Here is a 26,100-nt window from a genome sequence, read left to right as displayed (position 1 = left end):
ATGCTCCAGGACCCCGCAGCTCCTCAGGGCCCCAACCAGCCATGTCCATCAAGCACCAAAAGCCACGTAGATGCTGCACAGGTAAGAGGCAGTACAGGTATCAGCCCTTGGAGGGTGATGAAATGGCCCCATGGTCCTTCCCGTGGCTGCATCCCTGGGGGAGGAGGGATTTTGACTTGCTGCTGCCCCAGTTTCCTGCGGGGAAGGAGGAGAGTCCTCCTGCAGCAGGCAAAGTGGGAGGGGAAGGGTGCTGCTCGATGTCACCCCTATTAATACCACTGCAGTGCTTCTCCCTGTGCATTCATCTTCCCGTGGTATCTCGTGAATGGTCAAAGGGACACAGGCACGGCTTGTAATTAATTAGCAGGCGGGGAAAGAGCAGCGCTCCTTAGGCTCAGCCCAGCCCTGGGTGGGGAGGAGCGGGGCTGGTTCTGGGGTGATCTCCGTTGCAATGGGATTAGCGCTGGGCCTTTGATGCTGGGAAAAAACATCAGCCTGTGCTCCTGTGCTTGTGCCTGTACCTCTGAGATCTTCACCATCTTGGCATCTTTCCCCCACCCTTGCTCTGCTACTGTTGTGGTTTTAAAATGGTGGATTGTGTTTGCTTTGAACATTTGGGTATCTGTGACATTGTGTCTGAGCACTGGGGCTGAGGTGGTTTAAAATAAGACTAATTGGAGCGAAAAGAGACGGTGTTGGAGGCGAGAGAGCTGCGCTGAGCCGAGGCTGGAGTGAAAACTTGCAGATGGCAGAGGCATGTGCACTCTTTGGGGGAAGAACCAGCTGAACTGGGGGGGTTTATTTTCCTCCTGCCGTGACTGTGGGGCTGCCGTAACACCCCCACAGTGCTGAGGGTCAGCTCCTTGCTCTCCCATGGGTGGGGGAAATAAACTGGTTATTTGGCCCAGCTGCCAAGTACAAGGGGCCCGTTGTGCTGGCATCTTCTCCCCGTGGCTGATCCCGGCTGCTGCGCCCCATCCCAGCGGAATGCGATCCAATTCCTCCACCGGGGAGCCCACAGGGCGCACAATGAACTGGCTGAGCCTCCTCCGTCCTGCTGTGCTGCCCTTCTACCGTCCCTGCAGCCCCCAGAGCAGCGCTGGGACCAGCCTGGCCTGTCGCCCTGCCCCCCCCCCCCCCCCCGCATGTGGCTCTGGGGACATTGCCCAGCTGGGCTTTAGGGCTCGGGTTTTGGCAGAGCTCAGGGAACATCTCCCTCCAGCTTGGCAGGACACGGGCACTGCTGGCAGCCACTCACTCTCCCGAGGAGAAGCTGCTGCTGGATGCATCAGGCATTTTTATGAAAGAACCAGCGTCTGCTGGGGTGAGAGAACGAGCTCATCTCGCTCACCTCCTTTAAATTTCAGTTCAGGCTACAGCAGCAGCCTGAAGAGAACCAGATAGATTAATTCAGATGAAAAGAGAAAAGACGGATGAAAGAGAAATCCCAGCTCACCCTTGTGGCTGACTCTGTTTGTATTTCACCCTACAAATGCCCATGCAGGGTTTCAAGTCAAGCACGTGCCCATGTGTTTGGCCGAGGTGGGAGTGAGCTCCCCGTGGCACAGTTGTGTATCCCTGGAGCAGTAAATGGCCCCAGGAAATCCTCGCTGTGGGACCTGGATGCCCTGCAGGCCCCAGCCTTTGGAATAACAGCGGAGCAGCCAGACCTTGTCCATCATAAATGGCTTTGGGGCTGCAACCCCGGGGCCTGAGGCTGATTTTTAACACTCAATAAACAGCTCGTTTGCAGCAGTCAGCTCGCAGAACAGGCTGCTTGCAAGCACCTCGGATGATCTCCCGGCAGAAAATTAACCCTGTCTGTCAGCAAGCCCCGCTCCCTGCCCTGTGCTGAGCATCAGATCTCCATCAAAGCCTGCGAGGGACGGGGAATCCGTGGCATGGGATCATTGTGGAGCTTTGTCTGCCGGGGTGGATCCGTCCCAGCTTCCCAGCCATGCACAGAGCCGCGTTCCAGCCGCTGCCATATTGACAGCAGCAGCGATGCTGAAAGCTGGGAGGGCTCCAAGGCTGCACAGAGCAGCTCTGTGTCAACTCCAATCCTTTCTGCCTCCCTGCTCCACACTCGCAGCATCCTCCCCATCCTCCCTTCCACCGAGCTGCTCCTGGGCACGGCAGCGCGTTTCCTCGGGAGAACAATTACGAAATTGTAATAAAGTGCTTTAAAGGGGAAATTCTTCCCTTCGATTCCTGCCCGCCCTTCTCAGCCTGGAGCTTCCTGCCCTGCTTTGCTGTTGGTTTTGTGTCCTACCTGCCCGGAGGAATTCGGCAGTGGAAGCATCTGTTCTGCTGCCGCAACTGCCGAGCCCAGGAGCCACAAGCATGGCCAGGAGACACTTTTGTCATTGACACAGGGGACAATTTAAATGTGGCCACGCTCTCGAGCTAAGCCACATCTGCGGGTCTCGCTTTACATAACTAGTTTTTATTTTGGAACGTGCTCTTTCATTTCCAAGGGGAGTTTGGCTCGGTGGGTGTCCCCCATCTCCTGCCCTGCCTCGCAGAGGTGGCTCCCATATATGAGGTGGCTTCCCTGATCAACCTCCAGCCAGATGCTCGCTCTCCTCACCTACCCCTGAAACTCTGGCTCTCCTTGTTTCACCTTTTAGGATTTCCTCCCTTCCATGGAGAATGATTTGAGGTTTAAGATGAATAGATAAGTGGACTCCTTAAAAACATTCTGAGCTTCATCTGTGGATATTTCCCGGTGCTACTTGAGGTTGGGGGTTTTTTTAGAAGGAGGTTCTGTTTGCAATTAAGATAAGTGTGTGTTTGTTTTGTAGTTTAGCAAGTGACCTACACCAGTCATAATTCCTTCCTTCCAAGGCAGTCACCTTGTGCTGGACCAAGTGTGTTTTCAGACAAGACAGCAGGGCAGCCTGGCACACAAGTAATTTCTTTCCAGGTTTAATTGCAAACGGTGGTGGAGAACAGCAATCTCTGGAGAGTCATTAATTAATTACTAATCTGAATTCCCTTGGGCTTGGGCCCGTATTGGTGCCACTCTGGATTCTGGATAAATTTTGGATGACTATGAAGGAGAGCAGATGACATTTTATTCCTTTCAGGAGTCCAGCAAAAGCCCAAAGCCCCTCTGGGTTGCAGCACTGTGGCTGCAGGTTTGTGGCTGAGCCTAATTTGCAGTTCACCTGAATTCCCAGAGCCAGGACTACTGTGGGAGGCAGCCAGCCCCCTGTGATTGGCACTTTGCAGTCACAGAGCCTACACAAAATCCCAGAATGGTTTGGATTGGAAGCTCATAGAGTTCCAACCTCCTGCCATGGGCAGGGGCACCTTCCTGTGGGTTTTGAGCATCCTCTGGAAAGATCTCAGAGGCAACAGGGTCTCATGAAAACACACCAGGGAATGGCTTCACCTGCAGGGATGTAGCTGCTCAGCACCACAGCAAAGTGAAGAAATGCTTTTCTTGGCAGGAGGGAAAATCCTCTTGGACCAACAGGCTGTGAAAGTTTGAAAGAGGCCCTTGCAGCATGGCACCAGCCTGGAGAGATGATGAAGAGAAAAATCAATTGAAAAAAAAAAAAAAAAAAAAAAAAAAAAAAAAAAGGCAACTGAGGCTGGTGGAACTGTTACTGTTTGGTCCGGATGAGGCTTTTTGGATAAAAACCGTTTGAGCAATCATCAATGATGGTCAAAACACCTGGTATAGGCAGGGAGGCATTGAAAATAAAAGGACCCTGGAGAGGGAGATTAACATGTGGGGAAGAGGATGCAAATTCCCTTCTGCCCTTCCACAGTGACAGCCAGCACTCCCAACGCTGCACGTGTTCACTGCTTGTGTGTTTGCTGCTGCCAGGTTAGGAGGAAATTGCTTTAGAGTAATTTTTGGAAAGATTTAAAATTTTGGATGGGATTCAGGCCTAATATCAAAATGAGTTATTTTATTAAAAGCATTTAAATAGAAACTAGAGAGTGGTCAGAAGCAGGAGGGCTGTTTTAGAAGGAATTTGCTATAAACCTATTGCACAGAAGCTTTCTAAAATATTACCCTGTAAAACCCCCATAATTCTCTTTATCTGCAATTTAATTACATTTCCCGTAGTGCCTTTGTCAGAACAGTTAACTTATTCTTGTTCTCTATTAACTCACACCTGCCTCAGGAAAACTAGAAGGAAAAATTTTTGGCATTCAGAGTCATTTGTGTGTTATTCAGGATCTCACTGAGCTCACAAAAAGGGTCTAATGAGGGACTGGAGCAGCAGGAATTGGGGGTCTCATACTGGTGATGGCTGTGAGATGGCAATATCTAGAACTGGTGTAAAAGCAGAGGGAGAAGTGGGAGCACTCCCACGATCCAGGGATTTGGCCCATCCAGTGATAGTGGACCAGAGTTTGAGCTGTTTGGGGCTGCAGCAGAGTCTCAGAGTATCTGAATAATGCAGCAGAATCATCCAGAGCTGTGTGGATGGAACATGTCAGTGACCTCCTCCAGCCCACAAGGTGTTTGTGAGTGAGAGCTGAGGGATGTCCTGGGACTGTTACAAAAACCTTGTCACTTGTGACCCCCCTGAGGTGCCCAGAGGGAACCTGGGGGCATGAAAATAATGAATTCAACCAAAAATGACACGTTAGAAGTTAAATTTGGCTTGGGTTTTGGGACAAGGGCTGCAGCTGACTGTTATTTAACTGGGACAAACCAGCCTGGGGTAACAGAGGCAGAGGATGGACCTCAACCTTTGACTGGTTTAGAGGAGATTCTGCTGGCCATGGCATTTTTGCAGTGCTTGTCTTCTGATAACTGGAGATGTGATTAATCCCAGTCAGGATGACCTGGGCTCTGCCAGGGGAGGATGAGAACAAGGCAAACATTTCCCTGCCACGCCAGGCTGGGAAGGAGGGGGTCTGAGCTGACGGAGGGCCGGAATCTTTGCTGTGCTGCTAATCCCTGTGTTTTTCTAGGAGGTTTTGCAGGACTCTGCCTCTCCCCAGGGATGGTGCCTGGTGATAATGTGCTATCTCAAGGCATGTTTCCTGCTTCTAGCACCAGGATGCCAGGGCCAGCAGTGTTTTAGCAGAGAGGAAGGTGACTACAAGTTTCCAGGGAAAAGGCAATGACTTGTTAAACTGCAGAGGACTTTTTTTTTATTATTATAATCCTTTTCCTTTCTGTGTTTTGGGTTTTTTTCTTAAGTCAATCAGCTTTGTTAGGATCAAAAAAGCAGTGGAGATCCCGTGGCTTGAGCTCTCAGTGAGCCTGTGACCCCCTCAGTGCCTGTGTGACACCAGGTGTTGTCACTGCTGGCTGTGCTGAGCCCACAGCTGGGGGCTGTTGGTGCCCTGGGTGAGGTTGTTGTCACTGTCACCGTGGTGCCCAGGACACCCCATGCGTGTTCTCTGGAGGGTGGAGGTGGGTGCAGGAGAGAAAAGGGTGATTGGAGCCCCTACACTGGGCTGAGGGCACTGAGGGGGCTCGCAGGGATGTACAACTCCAGATGGTTCAGGGGGTCTGCCACAACAGTGGGTGGGTTTTTGCTTCTGTCATCCCGTGCCCAGCAGTAAGATCCTTCTTTGCTTCGTGCCAAAATCTGACACCTGGGGCTCTTCAATGACCCAGCTGACACCCGGGCTCTTCAATGAAACTCTCCCACCCCTCCTGTCTGTGGCAACTCCTGCAGATGAGCGATCTGAGGGCAGCAACCTCCCCCAAAGCTCCGGGGAGCCGCTCGAAGCGAGGCGGGCGGGTGCTTTATTCCAACACAGCGAGCGCTCTGGCAGGCATCCCCTCCCTCCCCGCCCCCAGATGCTCCCCGGCAGCCTTTGGCATCCTCCGCCCGTGCGCGGCGGTGCCCCGGGCCCTCGGGGGGAGCAGCTGGGCTTCTGCTGCCAGGTGGGTGAGGCGGGGATGCGCTGGGATGCGCTGGGATGCGCTGGGATCCTGAGCAAAGCGCTCGGAGCCGGCTGCGCAGCCGGGCTGGGGCTGATGCGAGAGCGGCTCTGAGCTGCGCTGCTGCTGCTGCTGCTGCTGCTCGGGGAGGGCTGGGAGGGGTGTGAGGCACCCCGAGGTGTGACTGGCACCCCGAGCAGGGGGCTGTCTCTGAAGAAGCCCGCTCTGCTCTCTCCCCAGAGCCGCTGTGACCGCGCTGTCGGCACAGACCCACCGGCAGAGAGGACAGGTCAAAGGCAGTGAGTATCCTTTCCTCGGTGTCTGTCTGTCTGTCTGTCTGTCTGCAGTGCCTCTGTGCTCGGTTTTTTCCTGGTTTTCTCTGCATGTTGGATGGATGGTCTTGATCTCCTGAAGTCCCCGAGAGATCTCATGGTTTGCTGTTGTGTTTATTTGTTTGGTTGGGGTTTTTTAACCTTTGCGCTGCCTTTTTTTTTTTTTTTTTTTTTTTTTTTTTTTTTTTTTTTTTTTTTTTTTTTTTTTTTGTGTTGGGATGGCTTCTTTATCTTTGCTCAGGTGGTTTGATAACCTGAACGTCCTAATCACACCCCTCCCTTGATGTCTGTCAAGGAGAAACCCCCAAAACACATCCATGATGAGGCTGGTAATTCTCCTTGACCGGGTTCTTTCCACAGGAGGGGGAGGCAGGATGAAGGATGGAGCAGAGGAGGCAAAACCCCTCACCAAGCCTTTATTGCAATTTACCAGACACCACAGATTACATTTTAAAGTCATAACTGACTGGGTTTGTTTGCAAACAGAGGGAACATCCATGGGTATGCCAGCCAAGCACTGGGATTGCCTCCACGGGAAATGTAGGTCCCAGCAGTCCTGAACTGGGACAGACTTTGGGATCTCAGGGAAGTTGGGAGCTGCTCAGCGGTGCTGTGGGGGCTGAGTGGGTGGCAGTGGGGGCGAGCAGGAGGCTCTTTCATAGCAGCACCCCAAAATTCAGGCTGCTGGAGGAGGCTGCAAAGGAGAGGGCAGATGGCTCTGCTCCCAGCTCGGAGCAGCAGTGGGAAAGAGAAGCAGGAGCTGCTGGACTCTAGGAAGTCATGTGCTGTGGCCCCACATGCGGGTGAGGCTGTTAATGAGGAAATTTAAAGGGGCTTAAGGAATTACAAGGATTGGTTTCAGTCAGAGCAGCCGGTCGAGGTGGGGATTAAGGCAATGCACTCACTGGCAATGCAGAGCAATCCCGGCTCCATTAATTTAGTGGGGAAGAGGCTTTGTGCGTTTTTAATGTAATCAGGTTTTAAGAGGGATGTTGCATTGGGCAGCTCAAGCTCCAGGGTCTCCCCAGGCCCCAGCAGAGCAGGTCCTGACCCTTGCGTACCCTCTCAGTTCTCATCAGCTCCTTGGGCTCCTCCTCGGTTGTCCCCAGTGACAACATGACATGGAGGGTACCTGGAGCTTGGCAAATCAGAAATCTTTGCCTTTGCTCGTTGTAGAGTCCTGCTCTCTGTCCTCTGGTTCTCCTGCCTGGTGGATCTCACCTTCACTCTCTGTTGACGTGAGAGTTGTCAACCAGCTGGTCCCCAGTGTGCCAAAGCTCATGAGGACCCTGCCATCTTCAATCTCCCTCTCTCCTCCCCTCCTTCCCTCTTTCCCTCCTTCCCTTCTTCCCCCCCTTTTTGCAGGCTCTGCATCTCCTTGGTGGGTCCCACCACCCCAAACGAGGCCTTGCTTTGAGTTTTGTGTGGGTGCCTGAGCCTGTGGTGGGGAAAAGAGCAGCACCTGCAGATGTGTGAAGTCCTCCTGTTATTCTGTTTGCAGTGGCAGCTTTTCCATGATGCCTGGCCAGTAACATCAGCCATGACCTGGAGGGACAGGCACAAGAGGTAGTTTGGTCTTCTTAGCAAGGTCAGCCTGGAGCTCTGCCCATTGAGGAGAGACCTTTGAAGGATGAGTGGGATAATGCCAACTCCTGCTGCTCCCTGGTGAGCTGGGACACCAAATTCAAACTGCTTTAGACCTGAAGCTGGACTTTACCTGCAGTCCTGGTCTTAGAAGGAAATGCTGTCTCTCCTTTGTGACCGTCCCTCAACTCTCAGCATCTTCCATTGAACAGCTGACTTTCCACGCTAGGAGGCAAGGATCAAATGGGTTGAGGACAACTGGCCCTTCTTGGCTTTGGCAAAGAGGATTCTTTGGTGTATTTCTAAGTGCCAGGACATGAAACAGTAAATCCCTTCTTCCTGCACTCCTCCTGCCTCCCGCAAGCAGCCCCGACTGTGGTCCAAGCCAGCCAGTTAAAGGGTTAACCATAGCTGGATGCCTGAATGGCTGCCTTACTGATCCCACGGAGGTAACTGGAAAGACACATCCCTCACCCCTGCCCATCCTGTCGCTGTCTGCCTCGTCCAGCAAGCCCTTCAGCTCACTGCAGTGTCCCCTCTTCCCTCCTGCCCTTCCCTTCCCTCTCCACCTCCTGCAGACCCAGTTTCTTTCCCTCTCTCTCTCTCTCCTGTGTCCTGTCTTGGAAGCCCTTGCTGAGAGAAGTGTGTTCCATGAGGAACAACTCCCTGCTCTGCCCCTCCACCCGCTCTGATTCCCCGCTGCAGTCCCTTGATCTCAGGCATCACGGGGGATCTGAGCAGCGCTGCGGTAACGCCTGTCACACCTCTTGCTGGGAAATTCGTGAGCAAACAGAGGAGGGAACAGAAAGGTGGGGGGTAGGAGACATCTGGAGAGGCACCAGAAGGATCCTGTGGTGGGCTCAGTGTCCAGCTGGGAACGTGGCACTCCCTGTGCTCCCATCTGGAGTTTGTGAAGTGCGGCATCCTGGGCCCATGGCCGTGGGGCCGGAGCTGGAGGCTGTGCAACAATTCCTGTGACTGAGGAGTTCTTGGGTTTAGTGCTTGTTAAACGCTGTGAGCTGCCTGTGCTGCACCAGGGAGACACTCGGTGCATTTAATTAACATTTAATTTGCTTTAAGATTACATTAAAATGTGCAATAATAGAAGCTCTCCGAAGGGCGGGAGGAGAAGGGGGAAACAGGCGCGCTACAGATTGGCTCAGGCACTGGTGCTGAAGTGTTCTGCAAAAATTACAGATGGAAAGGGGAAAAAATGCTGTACTTCTGCAGCCACAGAAAGTATTCGGCATCTGTTTGGCAGCAGGGCTTGGAGAAGTGCTTTCAGCACCTCTAAAGTAGGTCCAGCATCTGAGAAGAGGAGACGGGGTCCCTAAATGCTCCTCCCATGGTCTGGAGCAGAGAATGGCCTAGTTTGACATCTAGGATTGAGAGGAGATGCCCTAGGGCTGGAGAGGCAGATCACAGAGCCCGTGCAAACCCATGAAGCAGCCCCTACATGTTTTTGGGGAGGGGGTGATGCCAGTCCCGTGGAGTGCATGTGTGTGTTCCCCTCCCCTGGCCCTCTGTGTCCCTGCCCATCCCGGGTTATGTAATGAAAGATGCTGCAGCTGCTGTCCCGGGAAGGGGCTGGGCAAGGACACCAGGAGCTGGCACAAGATGGAAGGCTCTGGGGCTGGGCTGAAATTTAGAGGAAAAAAAGCAATAAAAGCCATTTTCTGCCTGGGTGAGCGTGTCAGGAGACAGGCAGTTTGATCCTGCTTATGTAATCCTGAGTCTAAAGAAGCCGCTTGGGATCGATCCTGGCCGGGAACTCACGGTGCTGCAGCACAGGCTCACCTCACAGGTGCCTTACTACCCCTCTCCTTCCTCCTACCCTCTCCTGCCCTCCACCTCTGGTGTTTGTGCTGTTCCTGGTGCTGCTGGAAGGTGGTGACCGATTTCTTGCACTGCTGCCCATTGCTCTCCTCCCACACCTGACCAGAGCAGGACTTTCCAAGAAACCATCCCAAGGCGCAGCCTTTCAAAGCCTTTTTGCCAGCCCAGGCAGCTGAATGTCTGGTGTGAGTGAGCCTTCAGCTGCTCTGGTGCTGTGTTCACCCTTAACATCTGCCTGGAGATGTCTCAGGGTCCCTCTCACACGTGAGGGAACCAAGGACACAGTTCTGGCACAGAGCCACTGAGGTTTGCTTTTTTTTGGGTTTGTTCTTTTTCTTTTGCCAAGCTGGCTAGACTTATAATCATCCTCTTCTTTGGTTTTCCCCTGCTAACACCCCTGCTTCCCCACCTCGACACAGGAACAGAGGGATGAGGACTCGCCTGGGCTGCCTGTCTCACAAATCAGACTCATATAATGATTTCACAGCTATTCTTCCGGACAAGCCCAACCGGGCTTTGAAGTGAGTATAGCTGCAACACCCCACCCCAACCCCACTGCTGCCCTTCCCCTCTCCACCCACCACTCCCCTCTCCAGTATTGTCTTCCTTTTGTTGTACTTTGTATGAGCTGTGACTGCTTCCACGAGGAAAACAAACCGGCGCTGATCCAGAAGGAGCAGCCTCAGGAAACACCTGGATCTTTGACACGAGCTCTGCCGTGAGACAGGACATGCCCACAGCCCCCACTGCGGTGTGTGGGACGTGTCTGCACCTCTTTGGGGATGTAATTTACACCTCTGGCATCACAAATCAAAGCCTGAGAAGTTGGCTTGGTGTAAGAGGTGACCAGAAAATTCAGGTCCAGGTCGTCTTCAGCTCAGCCTCGTATTTAACACTGCCAAAATTCGGGTGATGGTTTGCACAATGATTGAGGGTGATGCTTCAAACCCTCCAGAGTCCTGATTTGAGACGTGTGGGATGGGGACTGATCTGATCACAAGTCCCTGCTCACACCTGAGCTAAGATCTGTCCTTCCCCTGAAAGGTGAGCGAGAGAAATAAACACTTCTGCAGGGCTGAGTTTCATTTCACCTGACTTTTGGCTTTTACAATGTAAATGTCTGCATCTGAGCTTGTTCCCCGGGCCTTTGCTTAGAGTCAATGAGGAAAAATTGGTCCCTTTTTGGGTATGATTCATCTGGCCTCTTTTACCTGCCTGCCCGGGGCCGTGAGATGAGCAGAGATGAGTCCCTGCATATTGCTTGGTGTCTCCTCACTGATTCTAAAGGAAGCCCTGGGTTGCTTGGCTCAGTTCTACACTCTAGACACCCAAAATCAGGTGAGAAGAATTCCAGCCTTCCTTGGTGTCCTCATCAAACAGCTCCAGAGCAATGAGCAGCTGTGGGTTGTCAGTAATTTGCTCCTTCCTTTCCTTACAGAAGACTTTCAACAGAAGAAGCGACAAGATGGGCAGACTCTTTTGATGTCCTTTTGTCCCATAAATGTGAGTAGAGATCAAATTCTACCTTTTTTCCCCTCCTCTGCCCTTAACCCCTGTCCAGGGGCATGGTCCCTCAGAGCCGTTCACACCCCAGCAGTCACCATCCTTTACAGGCAGGGAAAAAAACGACTTTTGTGTGTTTCCTTCACATCTTTGCTCCTGACCACAGGGAAAACCGCAACTGCTGAAGCCATCAGCCCAAGGTGCTGCCTTTTCCAGCTCAGTACCCTTGACCAGCTTGCCCTATCTCAGAGGAATCACCCGTGGTCTCCCAGAGCAGAGCCTGATTTGTAGTTCCCACAGCAAACGCGAAAATTTCACATCCAGAGACCTTGTGCCAAACCTATAATCAGCACCCCCTGCTCTGTTCAATCCTGTGAGTTCTGTTCAGCAAATGTTGCTCTGCTTCACGAGCATTTTCACACTGAGAAATTATAAACAGAGCAAAGTTCCCAGTATGAGTTAATTTGTGGGCTTCCATTGGAGTTGAGGTTGTGGAAAAGTCAACGTGGGTGCTGAGCTGTTTTAGGGCAATAAGGAGCTGTCTGGCTTGCTCAGAGTCTCATGTTTGCCTTACATTTTACAATGTAAGTGTAGAATTATATTATTAAGCAAAGGGTATTTTTGCTAGGTTTCTACTGAGATGACAACAGTTTTGGCAGGGAATTAAGTGACAACTTTAAACAGGCTGGCTGACCAAGGCAGGAAAAGCAGGATGTAATTTTAGCAGCAGTATCTAGTTGAGATCATTGCTCTTGCAGCCAATAGGGGAAAAAAAAAAAGATATGGTGTAGCTGGGTATGGCTAAAATGGAACATTTCTTTTGTGGAAATTCAGAACAAGAAGGGGAAAATGCACCAAGAAGATTATAGGGTACCTGGAGGAGAGAGAGGAGGGCAGGATATTCGCATCCCTGTTATCATCCTGAACTCAAACCCATTTCTTCATCACCAGTGTAAAAGTAGAAATTTTCTTTATTAGCCTGCAGAAGAAGCACTTGGATTACAAACCCCAGAGAATTTACCCACCTATGTCCTGATGTTATACAGATTCTTCCCTCTTTGGCTGACTACTGCAAAAATGCTAAATCAAACCTTAGTTCAATTATTTTGTCCAGCAGCCTCCACAAGTGTGTCTGGTTTTATTAATAAATTAGCCTTAGAGAGTGATAAATGAATTATCAAGACCATTCCCATCTCTTAGAATGGAAAGTAATTCTGATAACTCTCTGGCACTAATGAAAAATATTCAGTTTCTAATGAAAAATATTCAGTTCCTAATAGCAACAGAAGGTGATCTTTAAAATTTAAATTAATCTTTTTTTATCAGCAGTCACGGTGACATTGCCTGGTGATTGGTGACAAAAAAAATTGTTGTTTAATAAACTACTTTCTAAAGGAATATTTTATAACTGCTCTGCACCTGAAGTTTCTGGAATTGCCAGCCTGGAAGTCAAGGGTTATAGTGATGCAAATACAAAAAGTTCTGTGGAAACAGAAGTGTTATTTTAGTTACACTGCTTTAAAGGAGAGAAGAGCACGTACTGATAGAATTAATTCTATTGTGCGAGTTGCATTTTTGCTGTTAGGATGTGCTGATATTAGGCAGGTAAGGGAGCCTTATGCCTTAACTGGCCAAAATATGAGAGTAAATAAAGCTGTGCCTGGACTGCTGGCATCTGTCTGTAGGGAAGCTGCCAGGAAAAATTCTGCTTTTAGTGCCAAGAGGAGGACAGAACTGTCCCAGTGTAATTTCCCTGTGACTGCTCAGGTGAACAGCATTAGCCAGGGAAAATTGGAATTCATGCTTGGGGGCATGGGATAAGCACCAGCTGGGCTTGGGGAGAATCCCCCCGGGGCTCACAGCATCAGCAGGTAGAGCATTTCTGCTTGACACAATCTGTCAGAAACTGTCTTCACTAGATGGACAGTTCATTTATTTTGGAAAGGGGATTGTGATTTCGGGGGGTTGTGTGGTGCCTTTCTGCTGCACTCAGATGGTTTTGGTCCCTTCCAGCCAAACTGTTCTCCAGGGAAAATAAACCCCAAAGTGCTCCAGCGGCACTTAGGAACTGGATGGAGCAGCTGAAAACGGGGCAGACCTTGTGGGCAACGTTGCAAGGGGTTGGACAAGAGGCAAAATTGCTCCAAGGAGCAAGAATGTGGATCAGAGCTCCCTAAGGGGCTCTCCAAAGTGCCCAGCTGAGCAGGCTGCCCTCGGACACGGAGGAGGCTCACAGGGCTGTAGCACTTTGGGAGAGGGGAAAAAACTCTTCTTCCCTTCCCATTTTCATGAGTCTCCTAAAGGTCTCTAAGTGGAAGTGACCTGAGGAGGTGCCATGCATTCCACAGATTCCATGCAGGGTCTCATTAAGCCGGCTGGCCGGGGATTTGAGCCAACTGGTCTGGAGGGAGGTGTCCCTGCCCATGGCAGAGAACAAGATGCTTTTTAAGGTCCCTCCCAGTCCAAACCATTCTGCGATTCTGAGATCACCTTTTCCAGGCATCCCTTGAAGTGTGATGGCCCTGGGGAGCTCCCCCTGATCTCCCCTACCCTTTTAATGAATGAACGAATGACTGTGCAGGTAATGTTTGATCCTGACCTGCCGCCGTGCCGTGAGAGGAGGATTGAAATCCCTTGGGATTTGAAGCAATTGTTTTGTTTTGGGAGATTCCCAGGCTGGGTTATGCCCCTCTGCATAGAGTGGTCTGATTTGTATTAACTCCCCGAGCCATTCAAAGGATAATTAGCGTTGACTTAACAAGAAATAGCGAGTAGGAAATGCGGGGACTCTCCCACCTCGCTTTTGTGGGGACTCAATTCCCTCATCCCTCCTGGAGTGAGCAGTGCTGAGCGGCAGTATGCAGCAGCTCCACACCGATAGGTCAGGGCAATGATATCCTAATTGTTTTTGCTAATGGGTGAAGCAAATCAACTCAGGAAGCCCGGGGTCAGGCAGACAATCCCCGTTTCACACCAGGAGCCCTGTCTGAGCTCACTGCCAGACGCAAGCACAGCGTGGCCGTGTTCCCTGGGGTCAGGGCTGCTGAGCAAGCAACAGGAGAGGGGAGCCTGATGCTGCGCCTGTCAGGGAATTGAGAGACTGAGCGGCAGACAGTGTGTAGCCTTTCCCTGGGCGCCCAGGGAGAAAAAGCAGCGTTTTTAACACGCTGGATTTTGGCATCCTTTCCCGTTTTGTGCCAGGGAAGTGAGCTCAGCGTGGTCCCCAGAGTGTGAGTGCGTGCGTGTGAGTAAGTGAGGAGTAATCCCCTCGCTGTGCCCGTGCCCAGGAGGCACAGCCTGCCCAGCCAGATGAGGATTTCTTTTGACAGGCTGCTGGAGGGAAATACAAGCAATAGCATGTCTCATTCTGCATCCCCCACGGGGCTGAGCACATGGCTCATCCTTGGTCCAGCATCCAGCAGGACAGGCTGTCCTCAACCCTTGGTCACTTCTCAGCAAAGCACCCAACACCAAGAACCTTCATGCTGAATTCCCACTTTTACCTCAAGGGTGATTTTTCCCCAGATTTTTTGTGATCTCCACGCTCTTCCGCCCAAACTTTATTGTTGTTCTCCTCCTTCTGTTGTCTACACATTCCTTCACTTCCTACACAGCACAGGAATATCCCAACCTACTCCCAGCTCTTTTAAAGCCAGAACACCATTAGCATTGTGCTGGTGACAGGCAGCTGAGATTAAGGGAGGCACTCCTCAGCAGCACTGAGGGCATGTTCGTGTGCTGTGCAGAGCAGTTGTGACCTTGTCCCTCCAGCCCTGGACTCAACACATTCCACAGAGCCAATCCATCCATCCACCAGCCACAGGGACTCTACTCCCTGTCTGAAGTCTGGTTGCTGAGGGGGTGAAACACATGCATTAAATAAATTATTGTTGATTGTTTTCTTGCTCTGACAGTGGCAGGTGCTTGGTTATTAAACTGCCTGGGTGATTTAGAGCCCACTAATCTGGGTTCTTCCTCGTGCTGATGAAGCTTAGTTAAGACCTGTTGTGTGTTTTCTGTTCCCCACTCTCCATCTCCTGAATTTCAGGAGCGCCTGTCCTCACATGGCCATCGAACTGCCCGGCACTGCCCATCCATAAAACACAAATTCCTGTCATTGTCTGACTCACAGGTGCCCTGCAGGGTCCTGGGGAATTTGCACAATCCCTCCTGCACGTTTCTCAGTCAGTTTGAATGGAGAGCAGAGCATTTTGAAGCTTATATTTACACAGCAAAAGTAAAGTAGCAAACGTCTGCGGCTTCTCCCTCAGACTCTCAGCATCCAGTAGAGAGCTCTGCTTCTTTGCCTTCACCTTATCTGCTCCATCAGGATCCATTTCCTCCTTTGGCTTCAAGCAAAGTCAATTTGAGTCAAATTCCTGAAGAATTGGCCAGTAGTTGTCCTGAAGGGCTGTGCACCTACACCAGCACATCCTGTCCTCCTGAGTGGCCTCAGGTTACGGATTACCTCTATGTTGCTGCTGCCTCTGCAGGTTTCTAACCCTGCTTTTAATTGCTGTGCTTCCTCTGCAAAGCATCCCTTTGGAATTGCACTCTAGGGTGTTTCAGGATGTGAAATCTCTCTCCTGCTCATATCACACTGCACTCCAGTGGTGGTTGCCCTGGGAAAAAGGACATCCAGTTGGGTGGGATGAGCTTTTGAAATGATCACTGCTGATCATCCATGAGTGATGATTCCTTGAAAGCCTTCAAGTGCTAAGAAGGAGAGGAGGAGATTGAAGTCAACATCCAGGTCAAATTCCAGCTCAGGTGGTGGCAGTTCCCATGGCTGATTGTACTCCTGCCCTTTCCATCAGACTTGTCATTGTTCCATGACAAACTTTTGGCAGTGATTCCCCAAACCCGGCTGTCAGGCACAGCTGGAAAGGCTGGCAGGCAGTCAAGGGCTAAAAATGAAAACTCTGGAAAACCAGGCAGTCAGGGATGACCTCTCCTGCGTCCAAAGTGTCCCCTGCAAGGTCCCCACAGCTGCAGCCTCACCACCTGCAGCTCCTCGAAGGCTGTGAGGGCTGCATGACAGGAGTCTATAAAAAAAGCAGAGAACAGCCAGACACTATTATTTATCCATTCACTGTCTAAACTTATTTCAGGATAAAAAGGAGCTGATTGACATTAGAGCAGGAGGCAGAGCTCTTGGAAACCTCCTGGTCCCAGGGGAACCTGCTGCAGCTGCTCTCTGGGGCAGGGCTGTAGCAAACGCCTTTCTCTCCTTGTCACTCACAACATTCCCTTCTTTTAGCTGATATTCTATTTTCAGGTATTCTATTTCTCAGGTATTTTATTTCTCAGGTATTTTGTTTCTCAGGTATCATATTTCTTGGATATTCTATTTTTCAGGTATTTTATTTTTCAGGTATCATATTTTTCAGGTATTATGTTCTGCATCAATGACCTTTTGCAGATGTGGTACTTTCATACAACACTGCTATTCCTGCAAGTCATCTTCTGTCAGTGCTGCAGCTCTGGGGCCGTTGTAAAGGAAAAGGAGGGGAAAAAACCCATCAGGACAGAGACAGGGGAGAAAGACCTCGGCAGGGATGCAGCAGAGACTGCAGAGACATAGCTTGGGTTCTGGGATTTTTGATATCAAGCATCCTAGGAGCTGATGATTTGTAAAATGACATAGATCTTGAGGAACTGGAACTTTCTCCCTGTTTTATTTCTTTCTTTCTGAAAGCTGTCAGCCTGCAAAGACTCCTTGCCCTGTTCTCCAGTCCTTCCCTTGCTCTCACACAGGCCCTGTGAATTTTAGAGGCACCAAGGGGGACAGAGGTTTTGGAAAATGCTCCTGTGTCCCAGATCTCAGAAAGGGGAGCAGCTCTACAATACCCCTCACCTTTCCCATATTCCTCCACCCACAGAGATGCTCAAAGCAGCCTCGGGCAGGGTAATCCTGACAGCTGCCCTGCTCCTTTGGGATTCTGCTCTGCAGCTTCTCCGGGGCTGATGTCACAATATTGCCCCAGGCTTGGACCCACAATCTGCAGATGGGAGGCTCGGTTATGTCTCTCCTAGCAGTGCAAAACCCTTGTCTCCTCCTAAAATTGCTTGAATGAAGAAGTGTCAGGATGAGCTGGAATAATGCAGCTATTTCAGGGGCTGACAGCAGGCGGGAGCATGGCTGGGATGGGATGGATCCATCCTTATTGCTGATAGCAGACTGCTGATGGAGCAGTCAGTGCAAAAATACCCTAATGAAGGAGCTTTGAGGAACACAGAGCAGGGAGGTGTAGCCACTAATTTGGGCTTGTCTGATCTAATATCTCGTCTGTCTTTCCCTCTGAGGATTTGGGCAATCAAACATCTCCTCTGACTGACACACAGACAGAAATAGGATTGTTTACCAATACCCAGGGCCACTGCTTAGGGCTTGAGGCTTCAGCAGGAGCTGGAAAATATCTCCACATCCTAAATTATTACCAGAAACAAGGGAAGCAGGAAGAAGTTTAGGATGTGCAAAGGAGATGCAGGGCAGTGTTACATTGCTACAGATCTGTAGCACATAGCATATATAGATATATACAGCATATAGATAGCATTTATATTATATATAGTGTATATATATATACACATTAACACATAGATAGATAGATTGCATATACAGCATATGGAAAGAACTGTCTGAATAGCCTGTTTGAGAAAATCTTAGGATTTTCCACAGGGACCTTGACAAGCTTGAGAAATGAGCCCATGGAAATCTCATGAGGTTTAATAAGACCAAGTGCAAGGTGCTGCACCTGGATTACCCCCAGTATCAGTCCAGGCTGGAGGATAAAGAGATCAAGGGTAGCCCTGCTCAGAAAGACTTGAGGATGCTGGTGGATGAGAGGCTGGACATGCCTTGTCCTTGCTCCCTTCATCTTTCTGAGGAGTCTGACCTCACCAGATTCGTCCCCAATTCCATCCAATATTTTCAGACAGTTGCTTGGAAGTGGCCAGTGCTGACTCAAGAGCTTTCCAGTCATGAACTGCAAAAAGCTGGACCCTATTGCAAAAGACCAGGAAGAGTTAGAAACATGTTACTGGAAAAAAAAAAAAAAAAAAAAAAAAAAAAAAAAAAAAAAAAAAAAGAGAGAGAGAGAGAGAGAGAAGCTAAATTTATCCCGAGGAGAAAGGGTATGTGTGAAGCCTTCAGCTACGCTGGTGCCATTCAGGGAAAGGAAATAAAAAACAATGGCTGTGTCCATAAATAGGCCCAGGCAGGGGTTTAAGAGGACACAGATTGCCTAATAAATCTTTCCATATTTCTAATCTGCCCTGGTTGACTCAGATTGCATTACTGAAATGTCACAATTGCTGAGCATTAGCAAGTGATAAGCACACTTTTACCACTGACTAGACAAGCCGTAATTATGCCGAGTCCTTTCCCTCTCCCCTTTAGTGGAGCCGTAACAGACTCTAAGAGAGCTTTCCTCTGTTTAAATAAGAACTAAAAATGGCACAAGGCAATAAAGCAAAATGACAGAAAACATAGGAGACAAGTCCACAGCAGCCATGTTTTATTAAAGGTTTTTCTTAGTGACAGGTAGGGTGTTATAAAGCATTGCATTAACATGAGTTGAAACTTGATAATTCCATGAGTAACTTTCCAAAGGGTGCATGTCCCAGTCCCAAGGAAAGCCTTTTGTTGGGTGGAAAACACTTCTTCAGAGTTACATCAAGTGATGTTTGGCTTTGTGGCAGCTCTTGGGAGCCCAGCTGGTCAGTGGTGGAATATACAGATGCATCCTGGGATGGCAGAACTTGGGAGAAAAATCAGATGGTCTTTGGTAGGCAGGGGGGGTGTCTTGGTTTGGAAAGACAGGTTGGAAAGCTGGAGCTTCTCTTGGGATGGAGAATGTAAACCCCCTCCCTCCAAATTATTATAAATTTGAAATTAAGAGGCTTTCAGGCAAAGATATGGGCATAGGAATAACACTTCTTTACTAGGAATATTAAAACCCACAAATGTAGTAGTACAAAAAAAGCAACCCACCAAACAAAAAAAAACCCCTAGAAACACTGACAGAGCCAGAAAACAACCTGACACCCTGTTGGTCAGGGTGTGGGGAGCAGTCCAAAATGAGTCCTCCTGGAGTAACAAATGTGGTTCTGTTGGAGTAGAGATGATCCTGTAGAAGGATCCAGTAGTGGTGAGATGAGTCTAGTCTTCCTCTGGGAATCCAGTGCAAACAGGCTGTGCTGGTGTTCTGACTCTCAGGTTTTATCCAGGTGGGAACGCTGGGCTCCTCCCCCTGGGTGGAGCATCTCCCCATGGGATGATGGAATTGTATCAGCCCTGCAGTGAGCCTGGATGGCCCATGGACAGCAGAGATCCCCTGGAGGGAGGATGGGTCATGGAAGAGATAAAAACACTGCCCCACCTGGTTTTAACAGTTGGCCATTAACAGAAGGCACTCACATCCTCCCCCCTGGAATTATGAGGAATGGGTTATATAAGAGATAAAGAAAACACCTCCCCAAGTGGTTTCTACAGATGGCAAATAGAACACACACTTTTGGTTACATATCACAACCCCAAACAGGTGCATGGAGCAATATCTGTGGGAGGAACAGCTCCCTGCCTTCTCTCCCCTCCCTTTGTAACTCCGTGTGTCTCCCTGGCAGACGGGCTGGCGGCTTTCCGTGCGTTCCTGAAGACAGAGTTCAGCGAGGAGAACCTGGAGTTCTGGCTGGCCTGCGAGGACTTCAAGAAGACGCGCTCGGCGGCCAAGTTGGCCTCCAAGGCCCAGCGCATCTTCGAGGAGTTCATCGACGTGCAGGCGCCCCGGGAGGTGGGTATGGAGCACCCTGGGCTGGCACAGGGCTGTCACCCCCGGCTGGGTGCTCTCCCTCTCCCCTTTCCTTCTCAGAGGGTGGCAATGCCATCCTGCCTGCTGTGGCTGCCTCTGCTCGCTGTGACTCATCCCTGATGAGGGCAGCTACTCTGATGGCACTAAATTAGTCACAGCCAGGGAGTTCACTGGAGCCTCAACCTACATTTCATAACCTTGCTGAGCTTCCCAGGAGCATTTCACCACGCTCCTCTCACTTGCTATCAACCCTTGAGCAAGCTGTGGGGCTCTTTCCTCACAGAACCATCCCACCCATGAGTAACTTGTTGACTCCCAAGGGAGGAGTTTCTCTGCTGACTAACTCCTCCCTCACCCAGACCTCCTGAGAGATGCAAACAATAACTGCAACTGAACAAAAAAATGCAGCCACAACCTGGAGCCTGGGGTTGTTAAATCCTCTTCCAAGCACTCTGAAAGGCTGATGGCACTGTCAGATCCTGCGTGGTGACGGTGCTGGGTTGTGTTCCTGCAATCACAGCGCAGCCAGGGGAGCTCTCACTGCATCCAGCCCCTCCTGCTTCACTGCATGGATGCCTGTCAGACTCTAAAAAAAGCTCATTTTTCCCTCTCTCCCAGCTAGGAAGGCTATTGCAAGGCCACTGGGAAGGGCCCAGATTCACATCAAGATGTGTGGGTGTCTCAATGCCCACTGCTGTCCTTGAGCATTTTCCCACTGTTATTCCGGAAGGTGAATAACAGAGATTTTAAGGACTGGAAGGTTGATTTTGGATTGGAAATGGGAATGCAGGTAGGATGGGGTCTACCCTACAATTTGGTCCTGTGGTGAAATTTCCTTACTACTGTAATTTGGTATGCTTAGAATAGGAAATAATTAAGCAAATGCAGAGAGCTAATCCATTCTGCTGACATCCACATTGAGGCAGACAGCTTTACTTTCCAGGCTCCTTCAAGTTTGGACACTGAGTTAATAACAACAAATAACATTTTTTCAGCCATTTTTTTCTTCCAGACAATAACCCTAAAAAATGCTGATTACTGTGCTAGGGAAGGAAAGCAGGAAAACTCCATGGGCTGTCTTTGCAAACAAATGGTAGTCATAACATGATAGGTTGGTTTATTTTTTTCAACCCTCTCCTCCAGATATCATAAAGTGAAGCTGCTATGGGAAAAATCAAACAGTTTATTTTAGATCAGCAGAGTTTGGAAACATTTAATGAGAATGTACTAATGGTTTAAACCCAGTTAATAGTTTATTCACCCACCTATTGGGCATGTGGTGAAGAATAGAGGGAGCAGGAGAGAGGTTAGGCTGAGTCAGCAGTTTTAGGTGATGTGTTGCCTAAAAGTCTGAATAAAAGTAATTTGATTTCAGGAGTGCTCAGAACATTATAAATCCAAATTTTCCAGGCTTGGGGCAGGATTAATTAAAACCTTCCAGAGCTGTGGGGGCTGTTCAGGCATGGACAAGGGCAGGACCTTGGTCCTGCTGCTCCTCACAGCCATGGCTGAGAGGGAATGTGCCATTTGGAGGGCGCCAGCTGGACACTCAGTGCCAAACTCTCTTCTGCTGCTTTCCCCAGGTGAACATAGACTTCCAGACACGGGAGCTGACAAGAAGAAATGTGCAGGAGCCCTCCCTCTCTTGCTTTGACCAAGCTCAGGGGAAGGTGCACAGCCTGATGGAGAAAGACTCATACCCCAGGTTCCTGAGATCCAAAATTTACACAGACCTACTGTCTCAGACCCAGAGGAGGCTCAGCTAGAGCAGCGATGGGGCCCTCAGAAACCACGTCCTTCCCACAACAGCCAAAACCCATGTCTAAACGTGAAACTTTCTTGGTGTTAAAAGCAGTGGGAATGGGAAAAGAGGGAGAAGGGGCAGAGGAAGCTTCCAGAGAGTGATCCAGGCGTGGTATTAAGACTCTTTGATTTTCTGTGGGGTTTTTTTTGTTTGTTTGTTTGTTTGTTGTGTTTTTTTGGTTGTTTTTTTTTTTTTTTTTTTTGTTAGCAGTAGCACCTTGCAGTTGTTGCCTCTCTCTAGCACAAACCCACAACCCTCTTGAGTCATGGGATCATCTGTGGGCAGGGCAGGTTTCCTTTAAAATTGCTGGGTTGCTTTGTGTGTGAATAATACCTTTCCATCCTTCCACACATCTCCCTGTCTCTCACCTCTCCCTGGTGCTTGTAAGGGCCCCAAGGGCAGTTCTGACACTTGTGAACCCACATCCAGCCCAAGTCTCACATGTTGGCTGCTGGGGTCTGCACCCAGAGACTGACGGGGGGGAAAGAGGAGACAAAGGCACAGGAATCATTCCCTTTCCTGAAGTGGAAACCATCAGCAAACTCAGCTCACCTCCCCATTTTGTCTGCACACCTTATGACACAGCTGCTACCGTGTCACTGCCTCTTTTTACCTCATGGGATGGAGACTCAGAGTATTCTCCACAGGACTGTCGAGGAGCTGAGTTTCCCTCCTGAGGAAGGTGATCCCAAATGCTCTCACTAGGCCTGGGCAGGCAAGTTCTTCTAATGTGAATGATTGTTTTTCATGGCTGTTATTTATTTGTGTGGTAGCTCAGTCTCAGGGCCCCAGTCGTCATCCAGGCTCTGTTGTGCTGGGCACTGGACCAAAGCCTTGCACAAAGGGGCTCCTGGCTGCCACAGGCTTGGTAGCTCCTCAGGAACGACCTGTAGGGAGAGAGTGGAGAGAAGGGATGTCCCCTCTGCCCCTTGCTGAGGTGTAAGAAAAGCACAAGACCTGTCTGCCACAGCAGATGGCATTTTTCATCCTGTACCTGGCCGGTGCATGGCAATGTGAAAAAACACATTTCTGTTTTTTTTATTTCCTGATTACTGACTGTTCTTCCCACTGATTGCCCACTGTGGGTTCAGTGCCCTGCAAAGAGCTCCTGAGACACAGACCCTGCTGCAGGGTGCTTGCTTCCAGTGGGACACAGAGGGCATGGAGTGAGCAGGATGGGTGTCTGGGTGTGCAGTGGGCTGTGGGGTATTCCTTAGGTATTCCCATAGCCTGGATGGCCACTGCAGGAGGAGACTCTGTGCAGGTGTCAGGGGTGTAGCACCTCCTCTGTGCTGGGCAATAATTCCTGGGCCATCTGATGGCCCCATTTCCATGGCATTGCTGTTCCAGCTTGGCAGATTCCTGCAATATTTCCGAGGAGAGAAGCAGACAGCCTGACTGTGGATTTGAGCTGACAGATCAGAGGTCTGTTTTCTCAACTTAGTGAAGGCCTGGAAAACAAGCCCATGGATTTTTTCCTTTTCTCAGTCATCCCCAGACCAGAGGCTGTGAATCTCTTCTCCAGCCAAGGGTGGTGGGTGGCTTTGATACGTCAGAAAGCTGCTGATAAAGACTTGGTGTAATGTGGTGTAAATGAGGTAGAATGAATTCTAAAGCCAAGCAAAATGTGTTTGGAACAAGATTTAAAAAAAAAAAAAAAAAAAGTCTGGTTGGATATTAAAAATTACTGTCCATTAATTAAGTAGGAAACAGTTTTTTGAGGCTTTTTGCAAGGGTGATGTGCAGGACAGTAGGAAAAATAGGTTTAGGATCAAGACAGAGGTGGTAACCATGCTGGATTTATTCTGGAGGTATATTCCTGTGCTCTCCAAGACACTGAAGTCTAAATACAGTGCAAGTACAAAATTTATGTTCAGTAGGGAAACCTGATTTTCAATGCCTGGTTGGTCAGCAGCAGAATCCTCCAGGTCTTTGGAAGGCAAATCCCATCTCCAGTTAACTTTCCATGAGGAATGGCCAGAAAGAGCAGCAGTGACCCAGCATTACTGACTGTCCTCTGCCCCTGCAGGACACCTGAGGAGCAGGTGGTGTCAGAAGTGGCATTCTGCAGCCAGGCTCAGTGACACAGCTCATGGAATTGCTGGAGCACACAAGGCCCCTAATGGGACACAGGAGACACAAACTTCAAGGTGTTGACACAAACTTTGTGCTTCTTGCTCAAAAGAGGGGGCAGTGAGAGACACCTGGAAAATGCTCCAGATTGGCCATAATTTCTCCAAGGGCACCAGATCATGCAGGAGCTCAGTGTCCCAAAGCTTTATGGCAAGCAAGGCATGGTGAGACAGGTCTGGGGAGCCTGTGCAGTGTGTGGAAGGAATCAGAGATGGAAGCAAAGGACACAGAGCCACACATCCAGTGCCTGTCCCTGGTGCTGTCTGGGCTGTAGGAAGGAGCCACATCACCTCCACAGCCCCTGCCTGGGGTAGGGAGTGAGGAGGGAAACCCAAGCACAATGCAGTGAAACCCCTGGGGCTTGACCTGCAAGGGAGGATGGAAATCTTCCCTCTCTGGCTGTGAGCAGAGGCTGGAGGAACTCCCCTTTCCCAGAAATGCTGTTTACCACACCTGTGTCACACAGGACACACTGGGATCTCCCAGGGGCACAGGCTGCTTTTGCAGTTTCCTGCCCCATGTGGGACACCAAAAACTGATGCCTTGGAGTGGTTACCTAGAACAGAGGCTAGGCAGAGTTAAGAGAATAAAGTGGGTATTTATTGAAGGCCTTCAATAGATATAGCTTGGGCAGTAAAAAGCCTCCCAGAGGGGCTACACCCAAGATGGATGATGGTCAGGAGTTTTTCAGACAATTGTAAGTTTGGTCCATTTACATATCAGGGGTTAAATCCTCCAATTACAACTTCAGGTAATGAAGTAATTTATTTACCCCAGTTTGCTCCCCCAAAATTCACTTTTGTTTATACTTTTTGGGGCCTGAGGCAGTAGGGTGTCTTTGGATCACAGGCCCAGAGGGATTGTTTTGTCTAACTAAAATGTGAAGACAGTTAACTAACACTTTATATGGAGTTTAGAGCTATGCACTAGTGCAGTACAGGATTTGGAAAATACAAAAGCTAAAATCTCAAGGCATCAGCCTGTGGTCCCAGTTTTACCCAGTGATCCCACTGCTGCTCAGCTTCCCAGCACTGTGACATCAAACAAGTGTTGCAGGTGGTGAAGGGAGACCACCTTCTCTGGCCCTGCCTTCCTCCTTTCCACCCTCCTCTTGCCTGCACATGCAAAAAGCATCCCAGAGCAGCCCAGGATGTGAGAGCCAGCAGCAGGAGCCTTAAGCAGTCACAGCTTTTAAAGAGAAGGCAGAAGGCCACGACAACTGCCTTGTGGTACTTCTCCCCAGACAGACCTCCTGAGAGGGCTTGGGTGGTGCTGACCTCTAGCTGGGACACCCCAGACAAGGCTCTGCAGCGCCTTGGGAGGGTCACAGAGCCAGCCAGGCCAGGGGACGCAGCAGGAACGAGATGCTTGTGTTGAGGAATGTGAGTGGGGACAATCCCCAGGCTCCCCTGGTGGCTACAAAGCCTGTTCCTGTTCAGAGTGTGGCTCCATCTCTCCACAAGATCCTCCAGCAGCATTGGTGCTGTTGTCCTTTCATTCCATGTCAGAACTCATGGGAAAACTTCAAAGTGGCCAACACCCTCTCAAATCCGAGCTCCCTTCTCTCCTCCATCCACCTTGAATTGCTTGGAGCAAGAGATGCCATGGTGACAGGAGCAGGAATCAGGCTGGCTGATGTAGGAAAGTGTTTTCCCCATTAAACTGATGCCAGATAAGGCTCACCATTGAGAACAGCATCCTAGAACACAGAGTGGAGCAAAAAGTATTGTCTGAGGCATGTGAGTCTACCACGGTTATTTTTATTGCTGCTCTTGCAGTTTGTCTCCCTGGAAGGAAAGCAGACTAGTTATTTAAAGCAAAATTCTATTTTTCTTAAACAAGAAAATGGCACCAGCTGCTTCTTTTATGACAAATGCCATTCTGAAGTGAATCAAAATAAGCAGCTTGTAGCTCTACCCCTTAAACCAGGGGCTGATCAAGGAAATAATGACTGAGCCAAGGCTTTGGAAAGAGCTGAGTGCTGACTAATCCCCACCAAGGATGAGGATCCTATCCTTGATTCATCTCTTCCTGGTGTGAAAGGGATATTCACAACCTACAAACCCATTTCCCCTCTCCACAAGCACACACCTCCAAAATTTTCCTCCTGTTCAGAGCAGTGTTAAAGTGTGCCATCACATGAAGAGAGGAGAACAAAAATTGGTTCACTCAGTTCTTTTTATTCTGTTTGCTGGCACATATCCAGATAGCTCCCAGGTAGTTTGATGG

General features: G+C 49.8%; 1 protein-coding gene across 2 annotated transcripts; it reads left to right on the top strand.

Annotated features, from left to right (window-relative positions):
- LOC310912499 (regulator of G-protein signaling 8) lies at positions 1-22,233 on the top strand (the record flags this gene model as incomplete). 2 transcript variants are annotated; one of them, XM_083867097.1, is made up of 6 exons in its annotated part: positions 1-81; positions 6,107-6,165; positions 10,038-10,139; positions 11,057-11,121; positions 19,750-19,916; positions 21,518-22,233. In XM_083867097.1, 6 exons carry the CDS (start codon positions 1-3, stop codon positions 21,698-21,700), a joined length of 657 nt encoding a protein of 218 aa, XP_083723223.1. In that variant the 3' UTR covers positions 21,701-22,233. The 2 variants fall into 2 exon arrangements, with proteins under 2 accessions (XP_083723223.1, XP_083723224.1); XM_083867098.1 differs by lacking the exons at positions 1-81; positions 6,107-6,165 and adding an exon at positions 8,206-8,231.
- Between the last annotated feature and the right edge of the window lie 3,867 nt (positions 22,234-26,100).

The sequence above is a fragment of the Zosterops lateralis genome (genome assembly GCF_965231275.1).
Source record: "Zosterops lateralis genome assembly, chromosome: 9".
Classification (NCBI taxonomy): domain Eukaryota; kingdom Metazoa; phylum Chordata; class Aves; order Passeriformes; family Zosteropidae; genus Zosterops; species Zosterops lateralis.
The sequence above is the reverse complement of the archived record's forward strand: the minus strand, read 5'-3'. Positions and strand labels throughout refer to the sequence as shown.